Source organism: Salmo trutta, chromosome 20 (genome assembly GCF_901001165.1).
Source record: "Salmo trutta chromosome 20, fSalTru1.1, whole genome shotgun sequence".
Taxonomy (NCBI): domain Eukaryota; kingdom Metazoa; phylum Chordata; class Actinopteri; order Salmoniformes; family Salmonidae; genus Salmo; species Salmo trutta.
The window spans coordinates 26,562,877-26,580,549 of NC_042976.1; the positions used below are offsets into that span (position 1 = coordinate 26,562,877).

The 17,673-nt window shown below is 46.0% G+C and overlaps 2 protein-coding genes across 3 annotated transcripts; one reads left to right on the forward strand and one right to left on the reverse strand.

Annotated features, from left to right (window-relative positions):
• Nucleotides 1–1,813: 1,813 nt before the first annotated feature.
• Nucleotides 1,814–8,750, reverse strand: klhl6 (kelch-like family member 6). 2 transcript variants are annotated; one of them, XR_003868133.1, is made up of 9 exons: nucleotides 8,298–8,750; nucleotides 8,027–8,192; nucleotides 6,803–7,054; nucleotides 6,484–6,681; nucleotides 6,132–6,369; nucleotides 4,627–4,829; nucleotides 2,662–2,875; nucleotides 2,031–2,548; nucleotides 1,814–1,974 (listed from the first exon to the last, which is right to left on the reverse strand). XR_003868133.1 is itself a non-coding variant. In XM_029702746.1 (8 exons), exons 1-8 carry the CDS (start codon nucleotides 8,564–8,566, stop codon nucleotides 2,250–2,252), a joined length of 1,839 nt encoding a protein of 612 aa, XP_029558606.1. In that variant the 5' UTR covers nucleotides 8,567–8,750; the 3' UTR covers nucleotides 1,814–2,249. The 2 variants fall into 2 exon arrangements, 1 of the variants encoding a protein (XP_029558606.1); XM_029702746.1 differs by having other exon boundaries at nucleotides 1,814–2,548.
• A 365-nt stretch (nucleotides 8,751–9,115) lies between these two features.
• Nucleotides 9,116–15,931, forward strand: LOC115156350 (immunoglobulin superfamily member 3-like). The gene is made up of 13 exons (XM_029703830.1): nucleotides 9,116–9,132; nucleotides 9,827–9,860; nucleotides 10,577–10,943; nucleotides 11,119–11,529; nucleotides 11,796–11,997; nucleotides 12,058–12,179; nucleotides 13,535–13,911; nucleotides 14,355–14,533; nucleotides 14,631–14,737; nucleotides 14,827–15,219; nucleotides 15,370–15,530; nucleotides 15,645–15,761; nucleotides 15,884–15,931. Exons 1-13 carry the CDS (start codon nucleotides 9,116–9,118, stop codon nucleotides 15,929–15,931), a joined length of 2,535 nt encoding a protein of 844 aa, XP_029559690.1.
• The last annotated feature ends 1,742 nt before the right edge of the window (nucleotides 15,932–17,673 follow it).

Here is a 17,673-nt window from a genome sequence, read left to right on the forward strand (position 1 = left end):
CTAATAAAGTTTAGAAACGTTTATGAAGGTTTGGTGTGGTGTAGCTATTATTAAGCTTTAGCTACTGCAAGCCTATGATGTGAAGGCAGTGAGCACTGGCACTTCAACTGACTCCTACAGTTGAACTTGAGGTGAGGAAGAATGTTTCAGGCCTACCAGAGTTACTCCTATAATCTGACAATATAATGCTTATCTTTATACAAAATATTCTGATAAAAAATGTATGAATTAGCCTCCTACTGTAAGTCTATATTTGTATAGCAGATGCAGTAGCCATCTGATATAAAGAATGCATGTTGGTGTCTAGCATGTCTCTGGCATATCTCTATCTCTCTATCGCTCTGGGGATAGGCCTAAGCTGCTCTTCCTATCTCTCTATTGCTCTGGGGATAGGCCTAAGCTTCTCTTCCTATCTCTCTATTTATCTGGGGATAGGCTTAAGCTTCTCTTCCTATCTCTATCGCTCTGGGGATAGGCCTAAGCTTATCTTCCTATCTCTCTATTGCTCTGGGGATAGGCCTAAGCTTCTCTTCCTATCTCTCTATTGCTCTGGGGATAGGCTTAAGCTTCTCTTCCTATCTCTATCGCTCTGGGGATAGGCCTAAGCTTCTCTTCCTATCTCTATCGCTCTGGGGATAGTCCTAAGCTTATCTTCCTATCTCTCTATTGCTCTGGGGATAGGCCTAAGCTTCTCTTCCTATCTCTCTATTGCTCTGGGGATAGGCCTAAGCTTCTCTTCCTATCTCTCTATCGCTTTGGGGATAGTCCTAATCTTCTCTTCCTTTATATAGGCTATATTGTTTATATTAATATCATACAGTGGACACCTAAGTCTATAGGTCTGCAGTATATTCATGCAATGCCCTGAAGCATTTAGTGCTCAAATCTCCACAGCGGAACCTGAGGTAGACAATAATTGTTTTAGGAAAGTATTATAAAAAACAATAACAAAAATAGTCTGTAAAGTTTTGCATATGCTACACATCTAAACACAAGACACAGTGTTTTTGTAATTTCTTATAGGCCGTTTTTAAGGACATTTAGGTTCTAAATGTGGCTCATTTGGCCAATATCCCTAATTTATAGATGGTGCTGCCTGCGCAAAGTCGGATCTGAATGCATATGGATGTCCAGTAAATTTCTCAAATGTCTGGTCAATTAAAATCTTCGTTGTCACATTGTCCGGCGCCAAATGTTCATAAAGGAAACCCTGAAATGCTCATATTTTGTTTATATGCAGATTTGAGAATATTTGCATAAAAATCTGTTGCCAATTGGATGGAAAGCTAGCTATAGACACCTTAAAGACTGTGGTGTCTGTCCTAGTCCAGTGTCACTTATGCCTGCCCATCATGGTTCATATTAGGGTTGAATATTTTCCTTGGATTTTACAAATGTTCCATCCCGAGAATAATGACTTTTCTCCCGGGTATGAAAATTGGCATGAAAATTCAAGTATAATGTTACATGAGGTAAATACATTTTATGATCCCTACATTCATTTTAAGATAGCTATGTGAGAAAACCACATATCACGGTCACATTTTTCCTCAATTAAGTAAGATCAGCAAAGTCAGTGCTAGTAGGAAAAGAGAAGTGTTAGTGAGAGAAGAGAAAGAGTGCGTAGATTCAAGGTAGTTATGAAACCATAATAACCACAAACTGTACATCTGCTGTGAAAGACAGAGAGGGTATAACTGCGTAATGTGGGTGTGAAAACTGTGGGTTGGGAGTGAATTCAGCACATGAATAGATGCCTTTGTGTTCTGACAGAACACTCCCACAATACGGATAGAAAGTCAACTCATGCAAATGTCACTTTTAGATGTATTTAGTGGTATCGGTTTGAATGTGACATTACACTTTCAAAAAATGTTATGAGACTAAACTCAGCATTACATTTAGTTATTTCACAGACAACTTACAATAAGTAAAAAAGCTGACACCCACACACAGTCCATGCTCCTGATCCACCTATGTTTTTCTCCACACATTCATTCTCACACACACAGTCCATGCTCCTCATCCACCTATGTTTTTCTCCACACATTCATTCTCACACACACAGTCCATGCTCCTGATCCACCTATGTTTTTCTCCACACATTCATTCTCACACACACAGTCCATGCTCCTCATCCACCTATGTTTTTCTCCACACATTCATTCTCACACACACAGTCCATGCTCCTCATCCACCTATGTTTTTCTCCACACATTCATTCTCACACACACAGTCCCAGCTCTTTGTCACACCGACGCAGTCGCAGGTGTTATCCTGTGTATGTGCGTGTAGGACTTGTGGAGTGTGACGCTTCCGTGGTGAGAGACACCAAGCGGTAACACACATTCCTCTGTCATTGTGGTTGTGACTGGGTCCCAGCACATCACCGTGGAGATAACCTGGTTCTTGTCGTCACGGCCACCAGTGATGAATAGTTTGTTGTTACAGGCTGCGAGGGCGCAGCTCGCCCTCTCGCCCAGCCGGGTCACCATAGACCAGCTGTCTGACTGGGGGGAGTAGCAGTACAGAGCATGCATGGCACCGCCTGGGGAGAGGGGAGGATTGTTACAACACATACACACAAATGGACACACACACAAACACACTCAATATGATTGCACAGGTGAACTGAGAGTAGAACAGGTTTAATCCACTGACCAACTACATAGATGCGTTCCCTGAAGGTGACAGCATTAGTACATTTGGCCTCGATGGGCATGGGCGACCGCAGGCCCCAGCTCTCAGTCCCTGGCTCCCAGCACTGCAGCTTATCAGTGGCCAGCTTCCCGTTGGGCCCTCCCCCGATCGCAAAGATCCACTTATTGAAGCTTGCCGCAGCGAATGAGCTGACGCCCAAGAGGAGGGGCGGGGCCTGGAACATGAATCAGAGCAGTTTATGTACAGTGAGGGAAAAAAGTATTTGATCCCCTGCTGATTTTGTACGTTTGCCCACTGACAAAGAAATGATCAGTCTATAATTTTAATGGTAGGTTTATTTGAACAGTGAGAGTCAGAATAACAACAAAAAAATCCAGAAAAACGCATGTCAAAAATATTATAAATTGATTTGCATTTTAATGAGGGAAATAAGTATTTGACCCCCTCTCAATCAGAAAGATTTCTGGCTCCCAGGTGTCTTTTATACAGGTAACGAGCTGAGATTAGGAGCACACTCTTAAAGGGAGTGCTCCTAATCTCAGTTTGTTACCTGTATAAAAGACACCTGTCCACAGAAGCAATCAATCAATCAGATTCCAAACTCTCCACCATGGCTAAGACCAAAGAGCTCTGCAAGGATGTCAGCGACAAGATTGTAGACCCACACAAGGCTGGAATGGGCTACAAGACCATCGCCAAGCAGCTTGGTGAGAAGGTGACAACAGTTGGTGCGATTATTTGCAAATGGAAGAAACACAAAAGAACTGTCAATCTCCCTCAGCCTGGGGCTCCATGCAAGATCTCACCTCATGCATGAGAACGGTGAGGAATCAGCCCAGAACTGCACGGGAGGATCTTGTCAATGATCTCAAGGCAGCTGGGACCATAGTCACCAAGAAAACAATTGGTAACACACTACGCCGTGAAGGACTGAAATCCTGCAGCGCACGCAAGGTCCTCCTGCTCAAGAAAGCACATATACATGCCCGTCTGAAGTTTGCCAATGAACATCTGAATGATTCAGAGGACAACTGGGTGAAAGTGTTGTAGTCAGATGAGACCAAAATGGAGGTCTTTGGCATCAACTCAACTTGCCGTGTTTCAAGGAGGAGCAATGCTGCCTATGACCCCAAGAACACCATCCCCACCATCAAACATGGAGGTGAAACATTATGCTTTGGGGGTGTTTTTCAGCTAAGGGGACAGGACAACTTCACCGCATCAAAGGGACGATGGACGGGGCCATGTACCGTCAGATCTTGGTTGAGAACCTCCTTCCCTCAGCCAGGGTATTGAAAATGGGTTGTGGATGGGTATTCCAGCATGGCAATGACCCAAAACACACGGCCAAGGCAACAAAGGAGTGGCTCAAGAAGAAGCACATTAAGGTCCTGGAGTGGCCTAGCCAGTCTCCAGACCTCAATCCCATAGAAAATCTGTGGAGGGAGCTGAAGGTTCGAGTTGTCACACGTCAGCCTCAAAACCTTAATGACTTGGAGAAGATCTGCAAAGAGGAGTGGGACAAAATCCCTCCTGAGATGTGTGCAAACCTGGTGGCCAACTACAAGAAATGTCTGACCTCTGTGATTGCCAACAAGGGTTTTGCCACCAAGTACTAAGTCATGTTTTGCAGAGCGGTCAAATACTTATTTCCCTCATTAAGATGCAAATCAATTTGTAACATTTTTTACATGCGTTTTTCTTGATTTTTTTGTTGTTATTCTGTCTCTCACTGTTCAAATAAACCTACCATTAAAATTATAGACAGATCATTTCTTTGTCAGTGTGCAAACGTACAAAATCAGCAGGGGATCAATATCTTTTTTCCCCCACTGTATGTGTCTTATGAAACTCTATTTGCCAGATATCTTGTGTAACAACATGTCTAATCAGACAGTAGTTCCAATGCAGAATGACTGGAGTGATCACACCATATAATACATACAGACAGACGGACAGACGGACCTGTGTCCAGCGGTTGTGAAATGTGTCGTAGGCTTCCACGCTGGTGAGTCTCTGAGTCCCATCGAACCCCCCCAGGGCATACACCTTCCCCCCGTGAACCGCCATCTTGTGTCTCCAGCGCCCAGTCACCAGGGGCTCAATGGGGATCCACCTGTCCAGTGCACCGTTGTACTTCCACGCCTCGTGCTGTGTCTCTTTTCCTCCTGCAGCAACAAGTTGATAATGAGAGTGAAAAAGAAACAACAGTTGACCTATAAGAACAACCATTGCTTGTTGAAGTAAGGGAGGGAAATTTGGCAGGGAAAAGTCTTGTTAGGCAGTTGATACAAGCAGCAGAAAGAGGCAGAAAGATAGAGAGGAGCGGCTGCATCAATGACCCTCGCTCCGACCCAACTCCATCCCTTCCTCAGTCGGCACCAGCAACACAGGTAGTCTAGACTCTAGCTAACCACTATATACTAAAATGTTCACACATATGCCCTTTTTTCAGTTTAAGCAACTGCCGCGTGGAAGGTTTGTGCACGGCCCTAATGTTAGGACTTATATTACAATCTAGGTGTCTGTGACATTTCACTTAGTAGAGGGAACAAAATAGAGCGGCACTTGCCTTAGGAAAGAAGGCACCTTGGTATTCTAAAATGATTCATGCATTGTCTCTGGATATGGGGCTGTGTACAATCCCAATGGTGTGTAAATGAGGAATGCCACAGCTGTTCTGGATTTATTTTAAAAAGTTAGCATCCCGCTTTGTGCTTGCTCTGTCTCCTTCAAAGATCTGATAGGACTGGATGGATATAATAAGTAACGAATCAGAAACTTACATTTACCCCTTTACCTCAGATCCACAAGAAGGACAAAGTGAGGGAAGATAGGATGCAAGATTGGGGGAGTCAACTTTTTGGAATGAAACATAGCCAATGAGTGCTAACCATAGAGAATGATAGATGACTCTTGATCCCAAAAGCCAGTTTAAGCATGGGCAGCACCATTGAGGACTTCACCATTTTGAAATAATCATGGGTTAAGGAATAATCACATAATTCCATTCAGGTCATCAGGAGGGATCAGCCAATGAATTATACTTGTGAGTGAACATTCCATAACTGCTGGTGTCAGTAAATCGCCAAACGTGGCTTTAATCCTGTTCAAACAACACACTCCTGGTGGCAGTATGCACCCTTACAGTTTGTTTACCAACTCATAGAAGTAGTAGAAGAAAATGGACAACTTCAAAACGGAGATGGCCTCAATGGCACTTCCTACACGATCAAAGATGCCATAATGGGACAGATAGAAAGAAGAGTCCTCTATCATTCTCTATGGTACTAACCGCTCCTATGAACAGAAAGCCAATAAATACAGCACTCTCACACAGGAAACCATAGCTGATTGTGCAAACATCCCACACAATGGCCTCCAGCAATTTCGCCGCTCCATCTTAGTAAAGATGCTCTCAGGGACAAATGCTCAGATGTGAATGTAACAAAACTAGCAGCACCACTCACCGGATATGAACACCTCATTCCGGAAGGTGACACAAGCAAACTCCACCCACTTCCTGTTGTGGGACTCCTCCTCCATCTCTGTGATTGGCAGCTTGGCGACTTCCAGCCGGCTGCGGCGCAGAGGGTCAAGGCAGGTCACCGTGGCAACGAAGCGCTCCTCTTTGGTGCAGCCACCGATGATCATGAACACCTCAGATAGGTAGTGCTGTAAACGGGGCTTGGTACGCTCCGTGACCACCTACAAACACACTCAGACACACACGGACAGAGACGCGTCAAAAATCACATACACACCAACCCAAAACTAACATTTATAAACACAAACATGATACCAGTATGATCATACACACACCTCGCTGCCTGACAGGTGGTAGGTGCGGGCCTCCTGCAGCAGGGTGAAGGCCTCGTCACAGCGGCGAATCAGCTGGTCGGCCTCCACCGTTTCCAGGAAGTAAGCCGGCTCCAGCAGTGGCAGCCGCACGTGTGACAGAAGACCAGCTAGTAGGAGGCATCGCTCCTCCTCCTTCGCTCGCACCCAGCGCATCAGAGCCTATAGTAGAGTAAATATTGGATGGATGGATGGATTTTTGCATTCCTCATAAAGTAAATGAAAAATCTTGTGAAAGGCAAGAAAGTGATGGCTTTTTAAGGTAATGAAATGTATACTACACCTCAAACACACTCTCCTCCCGTGTCACTCCCAGGTCGTCTCTCTTCAGAGCGTTCTGCAGCGCCCCCGCTGGCAGCTCCAGGTACTCCTCATGCTGAACCACTCTGGAGAACTCTGAAACCAGGTAGTCCTGGACCCTGTCTCTCAGTGCAGGCAATGAGTGGGCCTCAGCCAGACGCAGCACACCTACACAGCTCTCTGGCTGGAGAGAGTCAGCCAGGAACCCTGCACAGGCCTCCACTACACGAGGAAACTGGAGAGAGAAGATGGAGACAGAGAGGGAAGACAGACAGAGAGGGGAGACAGAGAGAGGCAAGAGATGAAATCAAGATGACAGACAATATGTTTTATCTAACTTAATCTAATTCACTTTTATCTGACTTCAGTCGACCCTCTCATGCATACAGTCATGCATACACGCACACACGCACACACGCACACACACACACATACACCCACACACACACACACACACACACACACACACACACACACACACACACACACACACACATACACCCACACACCCTGTCATCCAGCTGTGAGCCTAATTCAGGCCTGAGTGGAAAACAGATCCTGAGAGTAAACAACAAGAATGACTTTCACTTCCCTGTCTCAACTGTCAGCTGATTCAGAGTCATCTTCTGTCTGATGACAAATAAGTAGGAAATATGATGAAGTTTGTGACTGTATGCACTATTTCCATAAGGAGGAAGACGGGGATTTCCATATTCAACACTCACCTATTTAAAAGTCCCTAAGGTTGTGTTATGAGTTGACAGAAACAGAGGATAGACACGAGGAGGAGAGATAAAATGACAAAGATGAAGGAAAAAGTCTGAAAGATTCTCTGTTTCTACTGCATTTCTCTGGTGTTTCAGTTAAACAATAAGGCCAGAGGGGGTGTGGTATATGGCCAATATACCGCAGCTAAGGGCTGTTCTTAGTTAGACGCAATGTGGAGTGCCTGGATACAGCCCTTAGCCGGGGAATATTGCCCATATACCACAAACCCCCGAGGTGCCTTATTGCTATTATAAACTGGTTACCAACGTAATTAGTGCAGTAAAAATAAATGTTTTGTCATACCCATGGTATACGGGTATGATATACCACGGCTGTCAGCCAATCAGCATTCAGGGCTCGAACCACCCAGTTTTTAATAGTGTTTATACAGCATTTATATAGAGTTTACACAGCGTTACGGTAGCATTAGTAGACTCACCTGGAACAGGCTGGCGGCCTCCAGTGTTCTCTGGACGTTGGTGTGTGTGATAGTGGCTCGGCTGGTATAGGTGTAGTCCAGTAGAGTCTTCATGGTCTCACTGTCCACCCCTTTTATCTCCACCTGCTTCTCATGACTCTCTCTCAGACCACTGCAGAACATCGCCCTGGACACACACATAATGTACTCTAAGCATTATAACTTGACAAAGTTGTGAAATAAACATCTGAGGTCATTCTACAGTGATGGAAGAGAGTGTGTGTATATGTACCTATAGTAGTGGCTGGCGGCGGCGAGCACAGCTCTGTGGCAGGGGAAGTCCTGTTCCTGAACTCGCAGAGTCACGTCGGTCAGCTCTCCACTCACACGAAGCGTCTCCATCCCCCTCTGGAGCTCCACAGACAGGCCTCCATCCTCCCAACGCATCCCACTTCCATCACCCCCTTCACCCTCTTCCCCAGGGTCAGAGCCCTCTCTGGGGGTTTTCTCTGAGGGCGCAGGCAGAGGGGTGTCGGTGGTCCTCTCCAACGAGTCACTCATCCTCACAATGAGAGCCCCATTAACAACACACAACACAAACTCCTATCTCCGCAGACACACACACACTGCGGGACACACTCAACACACAACTTTTCATACTTTTCCCAGAGAATGGAGACAATACACACCAGCCCTTGAACGCACATTCACCACAGCACAGAACCTAACAGTGTGTGTGCATAAGTGTGTGTGAGTGTGTTTATCAGCTCTTCCTGTCAGGTCCTCTGTAATACTTCCCGTTCCTGGTGCTGGTGCTTTGTGATTGGTGGATGTTATGTGGTACATGATGAAACATCGTTCCTGTTCTAGATTCCTTCCTCAACTGTCAATCCCTAGAACTGGCAGTTGGACAACTCTAAACTCTCTTACTCTACCTAGCACACACAAACGCACACACATACACGCACACACACATGCACGCACACACACACATGCACGTACTCTGCTTTGCGTTGTACCCTTGGCCGTGGTATATTGGCCATATTCCCCCTGTGGTTTTATTGTTTCATTATATATGTAATAATCTGTGCAGGGCCTATCTTCCATTTCATGACCCTTGTGAACAAGTAAGTTATTGTCTCATTCAGCATTGAGGCAGTCTGAATTGTAGCAGCTGCAGTAATAGTTAAATGTGTTTTCCCTTTTTCCACTAGATGGCAGTGTCAGATCAATGTTCATGTGATAACAGTTTTGGATCATTTCATGTTGAGACACAGGTGTAGTAAAAATACTGAGATTGGTTTACAATGGGGCTGTAATGGATTGAAATAGACATCTTCTCTCTGTAATGTTATTCTGAGCCTTTGTGATAAGAGTCAGAGGCAGATGGCATAAAGAACACAGGCGCACACACACACGCACACACGCACGCACGCACACACACACACACAGTCACAGTCACAGACACACACACACACACACTCACAGTAGTATGCCCGTTTAATATGCATGTGTTTCCATTGTATCTGTCCCCATAGTGGCTGCGTGTTCTGTTCGTTTCAGTTGTCCCTTTAACCATATATTCCGCTTCCTCTCAGTCTGTCTTTAGGAAGTAGACAAAGCAATATTAGAAGAACCCACATATTACAGACACACAGACAGACTGACAGACAGATTAGGTAAGGCGGAGGTGTCTGACTTCAGATAACTGCTACTGGTGTGTAGTTGATACAGCCGTGTGCTTGGTGTGTAGTTTGGCCTGGCGTGTTGGTCAATTTGGGGCAGGATGGGTTGCATCAAGCAGTACCTGTAGAGGACCAGTCTCCTGTTCTTCTTGAGTGGACTCATCCAATGGGGTAAGTGTACCATCAGGTCTACACACACCCCTCCACTCCTACCCAGGGGTACCTTTTAGTTTGCAAAATAAAGAAGAACATTATGCACATTAAAGTACATAGAAATGTAATATGTAACATTGTATACAGTCCCCTGTATCAATTTGCTGGGTGAAAAAAAGTATCTGCATATTAACAACAAAAGGTTGTGCAGATTGTCAGTTCTCTTTTACTATTAGTAAAGTGTTGAGTTGCATTTTAGTGTCCTTTTGTCAGATGATGGGGTGGACTGTTGAAATGGCCACAGTTTTAAATAAGTGTTTCTAAAACCTGCTTTCTACATGGTTGGTCTGCTGATGAAATCTTATGAAATAGCCTTGGCATAACAGACAACGTCTACTGGGAATGAGTCACATGATGTTTCAGCTTTCATTAAACAGGCGCTATGAAAACAATTAACTGAACACAAACCCTGACGCTGGAAGATGATTTCTGTCAGATTGCAATGTTGCAGCAGTTATTACACATTTTGATTTGCAGCACATTCACACCTCCTCTACATCAGGTTTTAGTCTATGAGCTGGAGCTGTGAGTCTATGAGCTGGAGCTGGAGCTGTGAGACATAACTTTGGCGATATGAATGCAGTTTTCTTCGTTTATTGACAATAGGAAGCCAGAAATACTTAAGTTTGTCTGAGAATATCATCTTCCTCTTTTTTCTTATGTTCTCCATCTCGGCGGGGCTAAGGTGCTTGTGGAGGTGCAGTCTGGCCCTCTGTATCGTGTGATTGGCTACCCTTTCTCCATGTCCTGCAACGTGAGTGGTTTCTCTAACCCGGCAGCCTGGCAGGACTTCAGATTCTCCATCTACAAGCCAAACAGACCCACCCGTGAAATCCAGATCATCAGCACTGACAACAACAACAACTATGCCATGGCAGTGTATGGCGTACGCGTCACGGGCGGTGGCATCACTCTGGAGCGCCTGTCAGTGACCTCGGTCCTCTTCCACGTGAAGAGTCTGGAGGAGGGGGACGAAGGCCACACCCCAAACTCAGAGTTAGAATATAACGGGACATACAATGCTAAAGCCACATTGAAGGGTAATGTTATTTTTTACTGCCTAAATGACAATACCTTATGTGTCTGCCATATCTGTATAATTCACAAACCGTTACTTAACTAACTCTGGTTACTTGAACTTAATCTGACAATCACGTTAACCCCTGCCTACTGTAGTGTTGATATCCATCCCTCAAATCCTGTTTCCATAGTGAGAGGACACCCTGACCACCTCCTCCACTGGCCCCGCCTCCTTCAGCCTATCAGAGGGTGATGCACTAACCCTGCAATGCCTCGCTTCCAACAACACCTTCCAGCACACCCACCTGTCCGTCACCTGGTATGTCTATGGAGACGGGGAGGCCTCGCCCCGCTCCATCATCTCTCTGGACCGTGATTTGACGGTGAGTCTGGGTCAGGGGTTTGAGGGACGGTACCAGGCAGGGCTCATTGGTCTGGACAAGCTGGAGGAGGCCACATACAGGCTGAAGATGGCCAGGATTGAGCTGTCCAACACAGGGAGGATCTACTGCCATGCCCAGGAGTGGATCCAAGACCCAGACCGGAGCTGGTATCCAATCTCCCATTACGACGCACAGGCAACCACGTTGGAGGTCAAAGCCATAGGTGAGAAACACCTCAGTGTGTTTTTTGCTTCCCAGCCTTAGCGTTGGACCCGATTATGTTTACACATCCATGCAATGTTTTTGTGTTTGTGCTTGGCTAAGAGGAATTATGGGTTAAGAGGACTTATGCCCAGTCCTGCTTTTGTCTGATTTCCTGTAACTAAATTCTGTTTTAGGGTTTCCTGTGTCTCAGAGGTGATTATGAGTGATGAGTTTCCTTTCTGTCTGAGAAGTAGTTGTGAGTGAAATTCTGTCTCTCTCTGTCAGAGGTGGCTCCCGACCAGGGTTCTGGCTCTATGGTGGTACGTATGTCCATGCTCAAAACGCAATTCCAGGAGGGGGAGGAGCTGGCCGTGCAGTGTATTGTGGATGCCCAGGGCCTTGCAGGGCGTGGCCTGGGTCAAAGTCAACCAGGAACTGGCCCAGACCGGGCCAACTGGCGTCCTGTCTGTGGAGCCGGAGTACGGGGGTGAGCTGAGAGCTGTGCGGACGTGTAGAAGACACACCTGCTCACCCTGTGGCCCGTCAGAACCCAGGACCAGGGAGTGTACCACTGCAGGGCCTGGTCACAGGAGAGGGATAGGAACGGGGTCTTCACACAGGGATCCAGCCAGGAGTCAACCACCGAGCCTATCACCATCACAGCTATAGGTGAGTGACCTGTGTTACGTGAATTAAGTTATCAATGTTCTTAAACCGAACTTCAATGAAACTACTCAGTCTGCCCCCCCAGAGTGTGTAAGATTCTGGTTGAATGAAGCAGACGGATAGCCAGCCCACAAGGGTCAAAACGTTTATTTATGAGAGCTCTGAAATCCTTACAATGTGTACACACACACACACACACACACACACACACACACACACACACACACACACACACACTAACTTACACCAGTAGAGAACTCCACCCAGCTTTAGGCGGCTGTATTTTTCCACAGTACCCAGACCACCTGTCTCCTTATCTTTTGCCAGCCTAGCTGTTCCCAGTCCGTTGTTTCTCCCCCTAATTTAGGGAGGCATCCTTTCCCAAGGTCGTCTTATCAACTCTGCCCTGCTCATTTTGAAATAGTAACAGTGTCTTACTCACACACAGTATTGGAATATAGTTTTTAACCCATTATTATAGCCTTATTTCGAATACATTTCAACAGGTTATAGGGTTTCTGAGTGAAATCATTTAGTCAAACCTTTAATCATATAATTTCCATTACACCTGACACTGAGCAGAATCAAAGCTACAGGTGAGTAATCTAGTAAGAAGCCAATTCAAATCAGAACTACAGATGAGTCCTCAGGCCCTGAGTCAGAATTAGAGGGTGTGTTGGAGTTGTAAGGCTACTGAAGATGAGTACAGACAGACGTCGACAGGGGAGATGCATCCACTGTAGTGGTTTTACAACAGCAAGGCTCAGATCAATATGGCAGTGTGAACATACGTAGCTGTCTTTGTTTAGAAAGGTTTTTCTCTACAATGTCGAAATAACCGGTTTACAGCCTCCATATCACACACTGACAAACTGTACTGTACAGGTATCAAATATCCATTCATTTGTATATATCCACTGTGTGCATGAAATTGCTGCAAAGTTAGCAAGCGATGGCTGCAGGATATTTATTTATTTTATTTTATTTCACCTTTATTTATATTGACTGTACGTTTGTTTATCCCATGTGTAACTCTATCCCATGTGTATTGTTTGTCGCACTGCTTTGCTTTATCTTGGCCAGGTCGCAATTGTAAATGAGAACTTGTTCTCAACTTGCCTACCTGGTTAAATAAAGGTGAAATACATTTTTTTTGTTATTTTTTTTTTAAATGCACCCAATTTAATGTGGTAGGTGTTTCATCAGCTTCCCAAATGTCTGCTACATCAAACAACAACATAACCTCAATATCCTCAATAACTTTAGTTTGTGCATTGACCTGACTCTGACCTCTGTTATTACACATGTACCACACAAGCACTTCTCACACTCAGCACCTTCTTTTTTTCTGTTCTCAGAGAGCACTTTGCCCGTTGCCATGGAGAACCAGAAGGTGAGCGTTGACGAAGGGGACGATCTACAACTCGCCTGTAGAGTGAGCGGGGTCAAGGGTCAGCTCTCCGTCACCTGGAAATACAGATCAGCCTCCACGACAACGGGCCCCTTCAGTTATGTCATCAGCCTAAGCTGGGTGGGTGTGATGGAACCGGGGGCAGAGTTGGGGCAGAGAAACGTTCGTACCCTGCGTCCCACAGCAGACACATTCACCCTAGAGCTGAGTGAGGTTAAGCCCTCTGACGCAGGAGCCTATCAGTGCACTGTCTCCGAGTGGACCACGGAAACCAATGGTAATGCCAAGAAAACCAGCAGCCAATCACAAGACTGCATCGTGGAGGTCCAGCCCGGGGGGTAAGAGCACTGTGAGAGAGAGAGAGAGAGAGAGAGAGAGAGAGAGAGAGAGAGAGAGAGAGAGAGAGAGAGAGAGAGAGAGAGAGAGAGAGAGAGAGAGAATGTCACCCTGGTGGTCAAACATAACAGAAAAGTGAAAACTAAACATTTGTTTGCCTCATTGATTTCCATGAATATTTAATTTAACTCGGCACAGATTTATTCATCAAGTTATTGGAGACAGTGTTGGTAAATATTAACTGAGACATGTAGCATGAGGTAAGCTTTCAGCTCCCACATTATCTATGTAGAAATCAATAACTTTATGGCCACTGATCTCTCACATGTCAGATGGATTCGATTGAATCTCCTTGCCCTCACAGCCACTAGTAGAGTTGGCACTAAAAAACCTGACAGTTGTCATCAGTGATATCTCATCATTGTCCTCAGCTTGCAGAGTCTCTGCTGAGGGTGGACCTGAAGAGTTGCGGTATTGAGGTGACAGAGGGGTGTGAGGTGGAGCTGGTGTGCCGGGTTCGAGGGCCCTCCCTCCCAGTCACTGTGACGTGGAACCTGCAGCGCGAGGGGGGGGTCGGCCCCGGACAACATCCTGACACTATTGCACACCGGTGACATCATGTGGCGTGGCAACCAGAGTAACTACCAGTTGAGGGTGACCACCAGCAAGGGGGAGGTGCATCACATCCTCCGCATCATCTGAGCAAGCCGCAGGGAGGCAGGGCGCTACCAGTGTGTGATCTCAGCGTTCCTGCAAGGGAGACACAGGAAGCCGCAGAACTCCAACCTGCTGGCTGTGTTGGTCCAGACTCCAGGTAGGTAAGGTCAAAGGTTACAGGTCAACCTGGGGTTAGGGTCTCAGCCTCCATCACACTTTCTTTATCTCTCTCTCTCTCTCTTCCAGAGGGTGTACTTACCCTGTCCTCTAGCCCCTCCTCTCTGGATCAGAGCATCAATGCAGTCATACAGATGGAATGCTCCGTTGTCAAGGCAAATTCTAACTCATCCCGCTTCGCTGTCACCTGGTTGGCCCAGAAGAAGGGGGTGGGGAACCAGACCGTCCTCAGCTCAGACCGCGATGCAGTGATAACACTAGGGGCGGAATTAGGCACAGAACAGCGAATCAGTATGAGAAGACGTGAGAGGTGGAGCTTCGAACTGACCATTCGACAAGCCCGTAGCTGGGACAGGGGGAGGTACTACTGTGTGGTGGAGGAGTGGCTACAGGATCCTCACGGCGTATGGTACAAGCTCCTGTCCTCTTCTGCAGCTATGGAACTCCGCCTACAAGAGACGGGTGAATTATCCTGATGACAAGGCAACAAAACACTGCATCGGTAGAAGAACATGCAATGTATATCAGATCTGTAGAGTATCTTGTTGTGCTAATTTGCAGTTTCTCTGACTTGAGTCTCTCTCTTTCTGTCTCTATGTTTCTCTCTCTCAGTGAGTGACCTCAGTGTTAACAAGACAGATCTGGATATGGAGGTCAGAGATGGGAAGCGGGTGGAGCTGACCTGCACTTTGACCTCAGGTGACCCTGCCTCTCTCTACGCACTCTACATGTGGCGTGGCTCCTGCTCCTGCTCCTCTCACAGGGTTCCCCTGGTGATTCTAGGCCATGGTTGCACCCTGAAATACCCAGATGACAACCAAGGGCTCTAGGACCAGAAGGGGATCTTCTCCGGGAACACTCATGGTACCTTTCTGCTGGGTCTACAGGGAGCTCGTCAGAATGACAGTGGAGTTTACCAGTGCCATGTGGACCAGTACAAGTACAGTCATGACGGCAACTGGGAATGTAGTGCCTCTGACCAATCAGGCAGAACCAACCTCACTGTACGACGACCAATAGGTATGATGTCATCATTTATGAGTCCATGATGTCGGACTATACAAATACAACTGAATCACAATGTGTTGGTTTTTATCTTACCTTCCTCTGTTCTCTCCCTCTCCAGAACTTTAGTCTGAGTTGCTGTCTGAACCAGGATGCCCCACTGGATTAGTTATACTCATCTTCATCCCTCTTGTCTGTATCCTGGCAATTGTCATCATGATGCTGTCAATCAAGCTGAAGGGGCGGGGTTCAGCTGGAAACAAGAAACAAGCCAACTCTCTGTGGGTGGAGGAAAACCCACTGAAGCCATGCCCGGAAGAATGAGAACAGAGGAGAGGTGAGGAGGGAGATAGAGAGAGAATGAGAAGAGCTAAGGAAATAGGAGGAGTACATAAGAGAGGAGTAGAAATGAGGGGAGAAAAGGAGAGGATGTGAGATGGGGAGGGATGATAAGATGGGGAAGGGCGGATAAGTGAGAGAATAGGAAAGGAGATAAGGGAGAGCTGAGCAGCATTAGAGCTTTTTTTTAATTTTTATGTGATTGATTTTTAATTCCAAGCACCTTATTACTTGTTAACACAAAAGGATTTACATTTACTTCCTTTACGCAGAATTAGAACTTGAAATGTACATTGGCACTCCTTTGAGAGAACTTAATGAGTTTTGATAGATTCAAGAAGAACAAGGCAGAAACAACATTTGATTTTGATGTGAACCATCCAGAGCTGGTTTTAGGGGGTAATGGACATTTTTACGCGGAGTGGAACAGGGGAACCCAAGAGCAGACTCAGACGAGGGGACTGGGATGAAGTAACCATGGTCTTTATTTAAACACGGGGAAGATGGACTGCAGGCCAGGGGAAGCTCAGGTGAGTTGCAGGACACCAGGTGCGGAGGCTGGAGTGAGAGGGGTTGGGACAGGGTAAACAGGTCCGGAGGGCATCCAAGGGAGTAGTAGAGTGGGGAATCCAGGACAAAGTAGTAAGATGACGAGACGTGGCACTGGAGCCAGGGACCAGATTCAGAGTGGGCGGAATGAGCAGAGATTACGATCTGGCAGTGTGGAAGTGGCAGGACTGAGTATTTGTAGAGGTCTTGATTATGGAACAGGTTGCAGCTGGTGGGGGTCTGCTCTGACTCCAGCACACCTGTCTCCGCCCACACAATCACACAGAGAGAGAGAGAGAGAGAGAGAGAGAGAGAGAGAGAGAGAGAGGGAGAGGGAGAGGGAGAGGGAACTGGGGGAGCGGCTGCAGGTCAAGGAGACACAGGATGAGCAGCAGAGGGTGTTGCAGGAGCAGATGTGACAAAAATAGACTTTTGGATGCAATTCTTTTATGTAGTTTTACTTCTCCTGTAAAATATTGAGTTAGTGTTCTCTGATGACTCAAAGCTCCAGACTCGCTGACTAGCAGATGCGCTGAAACCTTTGATCATAAATCTGATCATTAACTTTGTATGAACGAGTTGTTCACAAATATTATATTTATGAATTGTTGAAAGGTATTCCGCCATGTACTGTACTCATCAACATTTTGCCTCAAGAATGGATCGGTTTTATTTCTTAACTTGTTTGAGTTGGGAATGCTAAATCAACTTTTGAAGCACTTCTAAAAGAACTCTGAGAAAGTGTTTATGATATCACAAACATTTCAGACCAAAAGTAATTTATATACCATTGCTGTCAGACATGTACTATTTGTAAAGTTGCTGGTGTTTTATCTGGTTTGTAATAAATATAGTTAGAATAAACTTGTTCGTAGCTCACTGTTATTTGTCATAAAAAACAATTTGGTTAAACTCCTCTTCTATTCTAGTACCCTCAGCATGGGGTTATTGTGATTGAGTATGCATGCGTCTGCCGTCTGTCTGTCAGTCAGTCGGTGTGGGTGCGCCTGCGAACGTGGTGGT

Excerpts from the sequence above, each read along its gene's own strand:
- klhl6 (XM_029702746.1), bottom strand. The coding sequence starts at position 8,566 with ATGAGTGACTCGTTGGAGAGGACCACCGACACCCCTCTGCCTGCGCCC. Across the intron at positions 6,682-6,802 it reads GGGAGGAGAGTGTGTTTGAG|GCTCTGATGCGCTGGGTGCG; the intron begins GTGTAGTATACA and ends ACTCTACTATAG. Across the intron at positions 6,370-6,483 it reads ACCACCTGTCAGGCAGCGAG|GTGGTCACGGAGCGTACCAA; the intron begins GTGTGTGTATGA and ends GTGTGTTTGTAG.
- LOC115156350 (XM_029703830.1), top strand. Across the intron at positions 15,531-15,644 it reads CCTCTCACAGGGTTCCCCTG|GGAGCTCGTCAGAATGACAG; the intron begins GTGATTCTAGGC and ends CTGGGTCTACAG. Across the intron at positions 15,762-15,883 it reads CAGGCAGAACCAACCTCACT|AACTTTAGTCTGAGTTGCTG; the intron begins GTACGACGACCA and ends CTCCCTCTCCAG.